At 36.7% G+C, this 12,396-nt stretch overlaps 1 protein-coding gene across 4 annotated transcripts; it reads right to left on the bottom strand.

Moving 5' to 3' along the window:
* Window positions 1-1,129: 1,129 nt before the first annotated feature.
* On the bottom strand, window positions 1,130-11,310 carry LOC131325163 (uncharacterized). 4 transcript variants are annotated; one of them, XR_009199604.1, is made up of 12 exons: window positions 11,290-11,310; window positions 10,216-10,338; window positions 9,841-9,923; window positions 7,663-7,768; window positions 6,881-6,979; window positions 6,713-6,778; window positions 6,451-6,567; window positions 5,525-5,599; window positions 4,327-4,429; window positions 2,715-2,762; window positions 2,322-2,481; window positions 1,676-1,797 (listed from the first exon to the last, which is right to left on the bottom strand). XR_009199604.1 is itself a non-coding variant. In XM_058357253.1 (11 exons), the coding sequence occupies exons 1-11, from the start codon at window positions 10,285-10,287 to the stop codon at window positions 1,490-1,492; spliced, it is 996 nt and encodes a 331-aa protein (XP_058213236.1). In that variant the 5' UTR covers window positions 10,288-10,338; the 3' UTR covers window positions 1,130-1,489. The 4 variants fall into 4 exon arrangements, 3 of the variants coding, with proteins under 3 accessions (XP_058213236.1, XP_058213238.1, XP_058213237.1); XM_058357253.1 differs by lacking the exons at window positions 2,322-2,481; window positions 11,290-11,310 and adding an exon at window positions 1,130-1,594; XM_058357255.1 differs by lacking the exons at window positions 2,322-2,481; window positions 11,290-11,310 and adding an exon at window positions 1,130-1,594 and having other exon boundaries at window positions 7,663-7,739; window positions 9,832-9,923; window positions 10,216-10,332.
* Between the last annotated feature and the right edge of the window lie 1,086 nt (window positions 11,311-12,396).

The raw sequence follows: 12,396 nt of genomic DNA, 5'->3' as shown, positions 1-12,396 counted from the left end.
TTTACCACAAAAAGGAAAAAAAGAAAAAAAGACGTGGTAGGATACGTTTGGTAACGTTTTTGTTTTGAATTTTCTGTTTTTTTTTTTTACTTTTTTTGATAACTAATAAAGAAGAAATGTGTGATAAGATTTATATTTTTTTTCATAAACATTTATAGAGTTCCTATAAATTAAAAATTAAAAACATTACCAAACACTCTCCTCGTAATTCGTATTACATTTTTTGCAAGGCCAATCTCGTCTCGCTCTTTCTATTTTGTTTTGTCTATTTTGTTTTGTTGCTTTTGTACCGTCTCCTACAAGTATGAAATAGTAGCAAATTCTAGTCTCTATCAGTCTTTAGTAAACCTATCGAAATATCGAGAACTCTTATTATCTAATGTTTTCTCAATTATAAAAAGAACGTTTCTTCCAAATTTATTTTATTCGATTGAGCTTATTCTTGTATAAAAATTTGAAAAAATATTTTAAAATTATTTAACGACTTAGATTATATATATGGTATCCTAAAGTGGGCTCCACACAGCCATTTGTACACCATCAGTACTGTAACCATAGGTACCCATAGTCGATCTGTTCAAAAAAATGGTTGGAAAGTAGTCACTTTTATTACAGTATTATTTTTTAAATAAGGGATTAGGGCTCCTTTGGTCAAACTTTTTCCCGATTTTTTAACACGGTTTTTTTATTTTTGCTCTTGATTTTACTATATTTGGGTCGAATTTTCACATTATATTTTTGTTTCCATGAGAGAAATCGAAAAAAATATAAAAATATAGATAAAAGTTCATACAAAAACGACAAAAAAGATCCAAAAACAAAAAGCATTGGTCTTTTTTGGGTATTTTTTCCCATTAATTTTGTTACTCTTCCGAAGAATGGGAGAATCTCAGTAATATTCTTCAGAAGAAAGGAGCATCAGTCATGTATCCAACCCGTATACAATTCCAAAGGCATTTCAAATTCCTGACCCCGAAAAATGAACAGGAAAAAAACCCAAAAAACTCAGGCCCTGTTCCAGAAATCTTCTTAAAAAATAAGCAGCTTATTTCACATTTTTAAACTCAAAAATAGTATAAATGAAAAATAATTATTTAATTTTTTTTGCATCGTATAAAAGATTTCAATGAGATGTTTCAAACAAGATCAATATTGCATATTTTTAGATTTCAACAAGCCTATAATTTTTGAGCTTGAAATTGCCTTCTTAAAAAATAAGGGGCTTTTTTCTGTTCTGGAACGGGGCCCAGTCTGCAAAAGAATGATTTCAGGCATACATATTAGCAGGTGCTTTCACAAGGTTCACAGACTGCCTTGTAAGATTCTGGTTGCCTAATGGTGTATTCCTCGTCCCAAAATCCAAATCCGCATTTCCTCTTCATAAGGGAATTGCCCTCTTCATTTTTCGACTACATGGACGAACTTCTTTCCATATTATGTGCACGAAAAACATTTAATGAATTTCTCCCTCTTGGAATTCAAACACAAACTATTGTGGCTTCTTGCCCTGGAGTACTTGGACAACCTCCTCCGCTCTTTTTTGAATTCCCTTCAGGTATTCGACAAGGACGCGCTGCTCATAAGAACCTCCATCCTGAGAGAGAGAGCGAGAGAAATGTTACAAAATATGAAGTATTTGGAAGTCAAACGGCTCCAGAAACAGGGGTGTGCCTACCGTCCGGATCAAAGTTCGTTCAATGCGTTTCTTAATAACGGCATGAAGTTCCTCCGGGGAGATTTCCCCTTTACCAAGAGTTATACCGTTGATCAAAAGCTTATTCCACTCTTCTTCAGGAGCTGCAGCCAGTAGAACAAGAATAAGAATCTGGTAAGTGGTGACTATGCAGCAAGGCCTTGAGGACGTCATCTTAGACATTTGTAGAGTCCAACCAAGAAGTTCGTTTTGAAAAAATTTCAATGAATCATCAAACCAGTTATCCTTTTTTCATGGTCTAATCCTCTAAATTGCTTTATGAACATACTCAGCCTCGATGATACTAGAGCAGAGAAAATGAGAGTCACTCCACATCAGCATCTTATATGTCGTGTCAAAACTCATCTCCTAAAATAGGACATTATATCCATCTCCTAAACGGGGCCTCTAAAGGCCAAAAGGAGGAATATAAGATGAAGAAAAGGGGGATAAAACCGACTGAAGCTAGTCTCTCTCGTGTGCTTCAAGTTTTCGTTCATCAGGAGATTCAGGACCTTTTGGGCCCAAACTAAATGCCTTTTCAGTCTTAAAGTAGCAGGTATCCATTACATGCTTACCCTATTAATATCACAAGAACTTGGCAGTATTTCTCGAGACACTATTTTACCTCTTCATTTGCTTCATCAAGCTTCTTGTACATTTGCAAGGCTTCAATAGGATGCTTAACTTTCTCATGGTTATATTTTCAGGCTTGGCCCTTCATTGGACCAGTGTCAGATTCCTCTTGGCACGGAACTCAGTTCTCTCTTTCATTTCCAATTCATCCCCTAAATTCTCAAGAAAAAACAACAAAGAATGTAGCACCAAACCAAGTAGTAATTGATTGCAATTCCTGAAACAAGTCTTCTAGTAATAGTATAGCCAACAGTACTACAGTAGGTATATCTGATTATGGTACTAGTTCAAGCAATGTACACCACTTAGCATAATTGCAATGCCTGAAAACATGTAAGTGATTAAAGCAAAAAGAAGCAACATTTCAGGATCAGACAGTAGGTACCTTTGATTATGGTCTCAAGAAACACTTCTGCCTTTAAAATCTGATTCCCTGTGGAAACAGAACGAGGGACAGGTTGTCAAATAACCTAGCAAAAGATAAACAGAAAAACGCCTACACATTGTTCTCTTTTTTATGTCTTTTAATGGGGATCTCAAATCTGCCACCTAACCTGTTGTCATTGATTCAAACTGCTTCTCAACAAAGATAGTTACTTTCTATAGTTCAGAGTCCACCACAAATTTTATAGCAATAATCATGTGCTCCGCTGAACCAAATCTCTTTCACCCCAACAACACTAAAATCAGCATCTGTACTAGGTAGATTCTATCACTTCCACAGTCAAGAGTAATATTTGAAAGGTAAGGCGATGGTCAGCTGTGCATCTAACAGATTTCTTTCGCAGACCAGGAAATCTTTAATAAGTAAAGTTCATTAAACAAAATGGGATGCACACCAGTGTGTCGTCTTTCAAGTCTAAGCCTCTAGGCTATGACCCTACATGTATTGCAGATTCTAGTGTTATTTAGATAATAGCACTGAGAAATTAGTAGACTCAATGCTAAGACAAAATGATATATAGGTAAGATCAGGAACATTTATCTGATATTTACCAAAAAGACCAAAATAAACAAGACAAAGGAGCTTAAAAATCTGCGACAGATCTTTTAGACTACTACATCATTATGCGACCTTTCATTCAAAAGTTACTAGTGAAACTACGAAGCATGAGAGAGAAGGTGGGAAACTTGGAGAGCAGAGCACATACAAAAAGGACTCAGTTTAAACCATTACAAAACGCAATGAAAAGTACTAAATGACTGTTGAACGACAGTGTCCTCCAATTGTCCTTTCCAAACTGCCCTAAATTCCTCCAGTGAACTCACTGTCGTTTATTCATTTCCTTATTCTTCTCAAAGTCCAAGAGAAGAAAACATATATGTCAAAAGGAAGCATGTATTTGGTCTCTACAGCAGCACATCCTCACCTTCTTCTCTGTCAGTTGACTCAGTCCTAGCTCCATTTGAGGATATGCTTCCTTAAGTTCACACACTTAACTATGGAAAGCAAAGAGAATTTGAAAGCACCCTACATTGTGATAACAAGAGAACTAAGATTTGTTAAATGTTAGCAATCTAATATGCAAACCCAGCTCGACTGTAGGATAGAATGCAAAAATTACTAAAAAAGTGCCCTAAAAGACACATGTTGCATACTGACCATAATACAAGAAAACTACCACAAGATAAATCAATAATATTACGTGTAACTAAAAACCTGCTAAGAGTTACACATTCCGGCTCTTCCAAGGATATAGTTTGTTTAGATGTTAGATATACCTACAACAGAAGTTGACTTGGGTATCTTGACATCAAATTCCAGCTATTTAAGCCCTAAAAAAATGAGCTTATAATTTATAAGTGTATCAAGAAAATGTGCACAACCGAGTGTTAGCCAGCATTCACATATCGTTGGACAATGAGAAAATAAAAATACTGACTGTATCAATTAACAAGTCAATCTAGATTACAAATTTGGCAAAAGCACTATGATATTTGTAAACTCTTCATTGAATAATCAATTTTACATCCGATTGTATACATAATGAACATACCTTTTCTTGCATAGCTACGTCTAGAAAGTACTTTGGCTGCATATAGTTGGAAAACTTTTTGCAACATAGCCTCAAGCCCTGGTTTGTCCCCATCTTCTTTCGCCTGCAAATGATTAAGAACTTAATGTTTTATGGTACTTCTTCAAGTTCATATTGCGTGGTTCATATCACGCATACATAAAACTAAAAGTACATCCAGTTTAGTGGGGGTATGGGAAGGAAGATTGGGTGCAGACCTAAAGATTGGTACCGGTTCAAACCCATAACCTCAAGGCTAGTGGATATAGTTTAAAATATTGAAAGTGTGGCCCACTTAGTTATATCATGCACATATGCAATGGCGATTTTAGTTGAATTCTTAGTAACCATAATGGATGAATAAGGATGCAAGTACAAATGTACACAACGGAAAATCCTAGTTGAATAACCATAAGGCAGTTATATGGCTTTAGTGTACTCACCCCCAATATTGGGGCCATATCAACCAAGGGACCAACATGGTAAGCCGTAAAATGTAGATGAACAAACCTATAACATTTAAAAAGACAGTCTTTATATATAAGCAGTAACATGAATGATATAGCAGCAATATCAGCATTTACTCATAATTTTGTTATGCTGTTGTCATTCTTGTGCAGAAAATATTAATGTGCAGTAACAAGGTTCAAACTCCCACCTTAACCAAACAATAACTTAATAAGAGTTTGAGGCATGCGAGTTGAAGGCACTACCTTATCTAGCTATTTTAAAGATATCAAGTTCTTGTTTTCTAAGCAATGCTTTAGAGATACATAACCTTGGTTGAATTCAGAACTATATGAGATATGTTAAGGTGGTATCCCACAAAAGCATTGCTGTCTAAATGGATACAGCCTTCAGAAGCACTAGCTCCAGGTACAGGACCACAAATTCACTCTCGTTAGGAAGCAATACTGGGTGAGGAAGAACAAAAGAGATTCAACCATCCCGACAAAGAATGATTGCAATGCTAGCAACAAGCAGGCTTGCTGAAATAACATGCTCGCCCTAATTCAAGACAGTAACTATATTACTGTTTCTCTCCATAACAAAAAGGATATTGTTCAAATGTTCCCATGCACAATATGAATGGCACTCACCACTAATCTTGTTCTGTAACCACATGCTAACAACATCATTTTGTCTTGGCAACAAAGTACAAAGCAATTAAAATACTCACTTTCCGTAACTGTGCATTAACTTCTGAGAGGAACCCTTCATCCAGTTCCCCTTCCAGCTCTCTCTGGTTGATTTCCTGATAATAACAAGGTTGGGCACACACCACTGATGTAATTATTCTTTTTCTGAGAAATTAATCTGAGGGACAATAGCAGTACAAAAAGAAATCTGAGGATCGACTCCTCTTAGATTCATGCAACCAATAAGGACATCATACGCTATTAAACCCAAGAGACAACTATAAACAAAGGACTGACAAAAAATAGTAGACAAAATACTATTCTAACATCATTACGCAAGAACAACATCAGGAGAATGGGGAAAGATGAGTACATGGACACAGTCTCAATACTGGTTACCCTGTGTGTGATGTGCTATGCTAACAATGAACACTTCATTGCACAGTCCAATATTAGCTGAATCGAGGGTAAATCAGTGAATGAGGCTTGAGGAAAAAAAAAGGTTCCTTTTTTGGGTGATTCTACATACATGCACAAATCTTCTCTCTACCTCCACCACTTGTTTGACAAGGGTGGAAAGTGAGATTTTTGCAGTGTATTCAGAATAGATGCCGATCAAAAAAATTATTCAAAATATTCAGTTTGTCAAGTACTGTCTTTGTTCACAGTGAGTACTTGTCATCTACTATGTCTAGATGCATTGCCAGTTAGGGTCTAAAAAAGAAGTAATTACACTCTGTCTTGTTTTTTAAAATTAGGGCTCCGTTCATAGATACGAATAATCATTGAACCCCAGAAGCCAAGCCATTGAAAAAACCTTTAACAGGAAAAAAGGAAAAAAAAAAAGGGGGGGGGGGGGGGGGAGGGGGGGAAGACAATATTTACTATCTGATGCACTGCATATCTTCATTCATTAATTCCGAATCAAAGCAAATTCTGAAAAAAAAAAGAAAAAGAAAAGATTTACTCTCTCCATAAGCTTGAGAGTTTCAGGATCTCGAGGAGGCCAAGGAATCTCTTCCACTTCATCAAGTGCAGGCTTTATAATTCCCTTTAGAACATTAGTAGAGTACTCTATTTTTTCCTGCATGGACAGAAAAACTAGGAATGTTATCCTTTAGTATGACACAAGAAAGCTAATATGAGAACGAAGTTCTTAAGCTCTCAGGAATCCTATCTGACGATATTTGTGTGATAGTGCTGCAGAGAGAGAGAGAGAGAGTGGGTACATTGGTTTTATTAACAACGCGATCCACTATGCTCATTAGAGTTGAGGCAAATTCTTCATAGTCTTTCTGCATACGAAAAGATATTATGGCAATACGATATCTTAAAGATAACAGGGACCAAACTCAAAAGCATGATAAAACATAAACTCAACCAAGTAAAAACCATGCTTTATCGTCCTCAGATTTGCAAGTCTCAGTTCTAGCCGCGAGTCGCAACCAAAAGCTCTCATTGAAAGCAAGGACGTTTTCGACCACAAGCTTCTGAAGCTGTTTGAAGATCAACCACACAAGAAACAAGTTTAATTAATAGAACCAATTTTACTTGGAATCTGGGTATAAGAAGATACTAAGCAGCTTAAAGTAATTCACCTACTTCAACAGATTAATATATCTCCTTAGCTATCTAACTTATAAGCTGAAACTAATAAAATTTCTTGGACAGAATCAAGTAGGCCAATGGATCACTCAATATGTCCAGTTTCATGTTTGACATCTCAAATATACGGATCTATTGTGCCTTATTTTTCAGGAGACACTAGAAAATGATAATCTAGATTTTCATTTGATCTAATCGCAGCACATTTATTTGAGAAGAAAATAACTTTGGCCATCAAAATCATCTTATAGGTCAACTTTTCTGGAAATGCTCAAAATGAAACTGCTGAAGTAAAGCCCTGTATGGAATGCACGCTGTAGAATCATATCATTCAGAGAAGTTGCTTTTAGGGTCAACTTGTTAGTCCTAAGATATTCTAGTAAGGAGATGCAGTCATATTAGGGTCCGCCGTGGCAGCTAAATTGCATGGGATGAGGTCTGAGAATGACCGGTAATTCAAGTGAATCACGTATAACAGAAGCATTTTATTTTATTTTTTTATTTGGTAACAGAAGCATTTTGGTCAATGGAAAAGGAAAAGTTCGATAGTAACTACAAAGCAGCATCTACTTACTTCATTTCCATTTGCATCCCTTATTGTATCTATCAGCCTATCCACCTCCACTATTTTTTTAAACAACTCCTCAGCTTCTTGATTGGCAGCACAGATCAAAGTTTGCCTGTTTATTATGTTCAAAAAGCCAGTTATTGCCAAAAGCTCCACTTGTGAATTGTCTTATAACAAGGAGTACGACTTATAAATTGAAAAACAAATTCAGCATGGCAGTCTTAAATAAAGGGTTAGGATAATAGTTCTATGACCACCAAGATTTCCTCAAATCTCCACGCGTCCATGGGCCCCTTCCCCAAGGAGAGAAATAAGAAAAGAAAACAAATTGGGAATGGATATCTAAGTAAGATAAAGAAAAACAACCATATAATCTTATCTTACAAGGAATTTTTTCCTCAGCCATTTCTAATAAGTGACCCATTATTTTCGCAGGCTGTTGCTAGGGTTTTATTTTCTGGCGTATCTTTGCTTGCCATTCTATTCTAAACATCAACCTAGGAGGAGAAAAGAGAACGGCGAACAAGATTCGTGTAATGGACCCTGATTAACTGATGCAAGGCATGGTTTTGTTTGGTACAATCCTAGGAGGAAAAAAACAAATACAAAACATATTCAGTAAAAAAAAAAAAATTGAACTTGAGCCATCCCGATACACCTACACTCTCAAAAGACAGTCCTAGAGGGCAAAAAGCCGACTTTGTTTCCTACGGGATAATGGTATCCTAGAGATGAATCTTAAAAGCCTAGTTGAGTTAACTGCTACAGTTTTCATGAGCACAATGCATCATAAATATCATACCACTACCTCTTTCTCTTTTTATGATAAGTAATAAACTTTATTGAAAAGGAATCAAGGGAATGCCACCCATTTACAAAACAAGGCGAGGAACATAAAGAAAACCAAACCATAGTAGGACCTATACACCACTCTAAACTCCAAAAATATCTAACATGTCAAAGAATTGATTCAGTGCAGGGTTGCGCACTCCCTCAACTCCCAGCAAATAAAGAAGAAAAAAAAACTCTTTATTTTGAAAAAAGGCCTATCCTCCCCTTCGAAATATCTTTGATTCCTCTCTCTCTATATCAACCACATCAAGCACAGGGTGATCAAAATCCATAGCTTCCGTCGTCTTCTTCCCACTAACATAACGTGATGTATACCCTCTCCAAATTTAATACTTTAGTGTTCTTTAGAGCGCTGATAAAACCAGTTTCCGCGTCTTAAACCGTCCTCGTACGACTTAGCAATGCCATAAACTACAAACATGTAGGCTCGGCTATGCAAAATGTTAAAGCATCCACTCAATACCAACTGGCAATGAGAGAAGAGGCCGCCCAGGCTCATATACTAGTTTTCAAGGTGATAATTAGCGAACAATTTCCATCACTCCTCTAGACGTGCGGCCCCCGACTTGCACGTGGAGAGGTCAACAAAGGATCCGGAACACACGGATCACAATGAAACGAAGGGAAACAAAGGGAAAAAGCCTCTGAAAACCTAGCTCTAATACTATGTTAAAGCATCCACTCGAAACCAATTGGCAATGAGAGGAGAGCCCGCCCAGGCTCATATACTAGTTTTCAAGGTGATAATTAACCGATGTGGGACAATTTCTAACACAAACCATCTCTTGCCATTCAGCTCTTCATTATACCAAACAGGTAGGCCCTTGCACCTTCTCTTGCCACCTCTACATAATGTCTTCCTTCCCTAGCTCTATATTACATCTGAATTGCCTCCAAATCACTCCTTACTTGTGCAAGCAAAGGATGTTCATCGAAATAATAATACCACGTCAAACAATTCCCTAAATTCTGTCCTTAAACACTGCCTCTGGCTTTATTCCACAAGATTTTCTTTTTCTGGCCAGACGATACAATGTGAGTATGTTAGTTAAGTTAGATTTCTGCAAGGGACATTGATGCTGTTCCATCAACTCGAACCCAGAACCTCCCATCACCTAAGTACTGGTACACGACTCCGTTTCAAAAAAAAAGTACTCGTACATGACCAACTAAGCTAGAAGCCCTGGTCTATTACACAAAATTATTTCCTACTTTATACTCACCTACACGAAGTTTAATTCCCCTACTTTTCACCACTTTCAAATCTATATCGTGCTTACAATAACCCTAAATACACGCACATGTTTATCGAGCCAAAGAAACTAGTAATACCTCTTTTGGCCTTCCTTAACATCGATTGGAGAAAAAAGACTGAGCTTCCCATTACTGAAACGCGCAATGTTCCATCGCGACATCTGAATTCCAAATCAACATAACAATAGAACAAATAAATTCACAACATATTCCTTCTTTTTCCAAAACAATTGACTTAATTCACAAGATATTCGTTCGCTTCGCAGTAATATCGAATCAGAACAATCATGATACTTTCACAAGCAATTTCTCACATCGGTTTGATTTTGCGGCGAAAATGGGGGGAAAGGAAGACGAAGGGGAAGCATTAAGCGTGTGATGATATGCGTGTGTGAATATACGTACTATCTGTATGTATAAATATGGAGAGAGAGAGAGAGAGAGAGAGAGTACCGGGTGAAGGGAGGAGAGAGAGTGGAAGCATCGGAGAGGCGGGGAAGGAGCGACGGCGAAGGGCGACGGCATGGGTAAGGCGGGAGAGGCCACGAAAAATAGAACCGTTTCCCACCAAAAATACTGAGGGAAAGACGATAATGATGTAAAATTAAGTAAATAATAAAAGGAAATGATTTTTATATTCCTTTTTTTTAAATAAATGCATTTTACTTTGTTCTTTTTTAAAATAAATGCATTTTACTTTGTCTTTTAGTAAAAAAAATATACATAAAATTTACTAAATGACAGAAAAGGGGTGCATTTATAAAAAAAAGAAAGTGGGTAAATCACTACCCATGTAATAAATAAACTTTCCATAAAAATGAAAATACAATTTACACGAAAATTAGCCATCCATTATTTTTTATCGATGGATGTTTGGGCGCTGAAGTTAACGACCACACAAATCTTTCAATGACCCCAAATTTTAGAATGTTTTGATTTTCATGAAATCCGAACATGCGACCTTGTGAAAAAACAAACACTTACTTTTCAATCTCTCTCGCTTTAGATGCACTAGTTTATGTTTGTTGGTTTGATTATTTTGGGAAGGGGTGGTGGTCGCTTTGTTTGTTCTAACTAGTTTTGGTTCAATAATCACGGTTGGCATGCTTTTCTGCAATTTATCCGCCGATTTATGCACTGTAGTTGGTTTTCGGCCATTTAGTTGCATGACATCTCTTTCCATGCACGTATGTTTGGGCTAAATTAGCTCAATCTGATGGCAAATAATTGTGTGCGGGCGTGTCAGAAAAGAACTAACTTTAGTAAAGAAATTATTCTTTTCAAATTGATTGGAAACGACTAATTTAAATCAGGCAACTGTGTTATCCGTTCGTTTACCTCAATTAAGAGGATTTTTCCTTAAAGTACCAACTAAATAGATTGACGCTCTTCAATCAAAAAGGATAATTGAACATAAACAAACCTGAATTTAATCAAAGGTAAGTTTTATATGCAAATACTCTTAAAATTTCGACAAGAATAATACAGAAATATAAGCACACTAAATTTAATCAAAAGTGAACTTACAATCGACTATTCTCTGGTAAGAAAAAAGACTAGAAGAAATAAGATAACTTGAATTTAATCAAAAGTAGTCTTACATGCAAATAAGCCTTCAACTTACAAATTACTAAACTAAACTAATCTAATTTAAGTCCTAAACTATGATAGATCTCTGAGCAATCATTTTGTATGAGTTGTCAGATGATGAATTTTTGTTGGGGGCCTCTCTCTTCACTTGCTTCTTCTATTTATAGACAATGGGTCTGCCTTCGATCTCCACTTTCCACGTTAATCCGCACGTCTTTGCTCGAACTGCCCACTTTCCCCCAAAACAATTGAGAGGGGCCTTTGAACGGTTGCTTGAATTGGTTCTTTCCGAATTCTTCTCTTTTCACGTTCGTTGATGCTGATCATGGCTGTTTTCTGGGTAGTGGGACTCCTGTTTTCACGCAATGTGGTTTAGTGCTATAAACTTAGTTGCCTAAATGATTTGCTACAACCACGATTGATATCCCTCATGAAACGGGAAGTCTAATATCACCGTTTGATGGTTAATCAACGGCTAAGCTTAATTATCATCTTATTTGCCCTCATCTTACGTCAAAATGAAACCGTTTCCAATCAAAACGATACCGTGTAATGCTAAAACAACATCGTCATTAAACCTTCTGATCCTCTACACCTTAGGTCTAAATGAGACGTGTCCTTATTGAACAAAACACTATTCCGTGCCACATGTAATTTTTCTCATTGGGTGGCATATTTTAGGATGTAAACAACGCAATGCTCTCTACTAGAAGTGCAAAAAATAATCACTTGGTTGGTATCAACCGTTCTACGTGGAAAGCCCCAGTCACTGTGGAACTATTGTAACAGATGGATTTCGTCACAGTTGCATGTGTTATTCTGACACCTAACTGTTTGATCAATTTATCGTTGGGCTAGATTTTTTCATTCGATGTGTAACACAGTTGTGTCCGGAACCTGTGTTCCTAGACTTTTTGTTCGCAATAATCACTCAACTCGCATACATCTATCTCCATGAATTACTCATCTACTTGCACTTAGAGCCCTGAAAGCCACAAGGAACTGCATCATAACTGTGAACCAATTGTTTCCTCTTTCTTTCCA

Source organism: Rhododendron vialii, chromosome 5a (assembly GCF_030253575.1).
Source record: "Rhododendron vialii isolate Sample 1 chromosome 5a, ASM3025357v1".
Lineage (NCBI taxonomy): Eukaryota > Viridiplantae > Streptophyta > Magnoliopsida > Ericales > Ericaceae > Rhododendron > Rhododendron vialii.
Note: the sequence above shows the minus strand (reverse complement) of the source record. Positions and strands in the feature narration are given on the sequence as shown.

Coding starts and splice junctions, on each gene's coding strand:
- LOC131325163 (XM_058357253.1), bottom strand. CDS start 10,287: ATGCCGTCGCCCTTCGCCGTCGCTCCTTCCCCGCCTCTCCGATGCTTC. Junction 6,568..6,712: donor GCGTTGTTAATAAAACCAAT/GTACCCACTCTC, acceptor CTGTCCATGCAG/GAAAAAATAGAGTACTCTAC. Junction 2,763..4,326: donor ACGTAGCTATGCAAGAAAAG/GTATGTTCATTA, acceptor CTGTTTCCACAG/GGAATCAGATTTTAAAGGCA.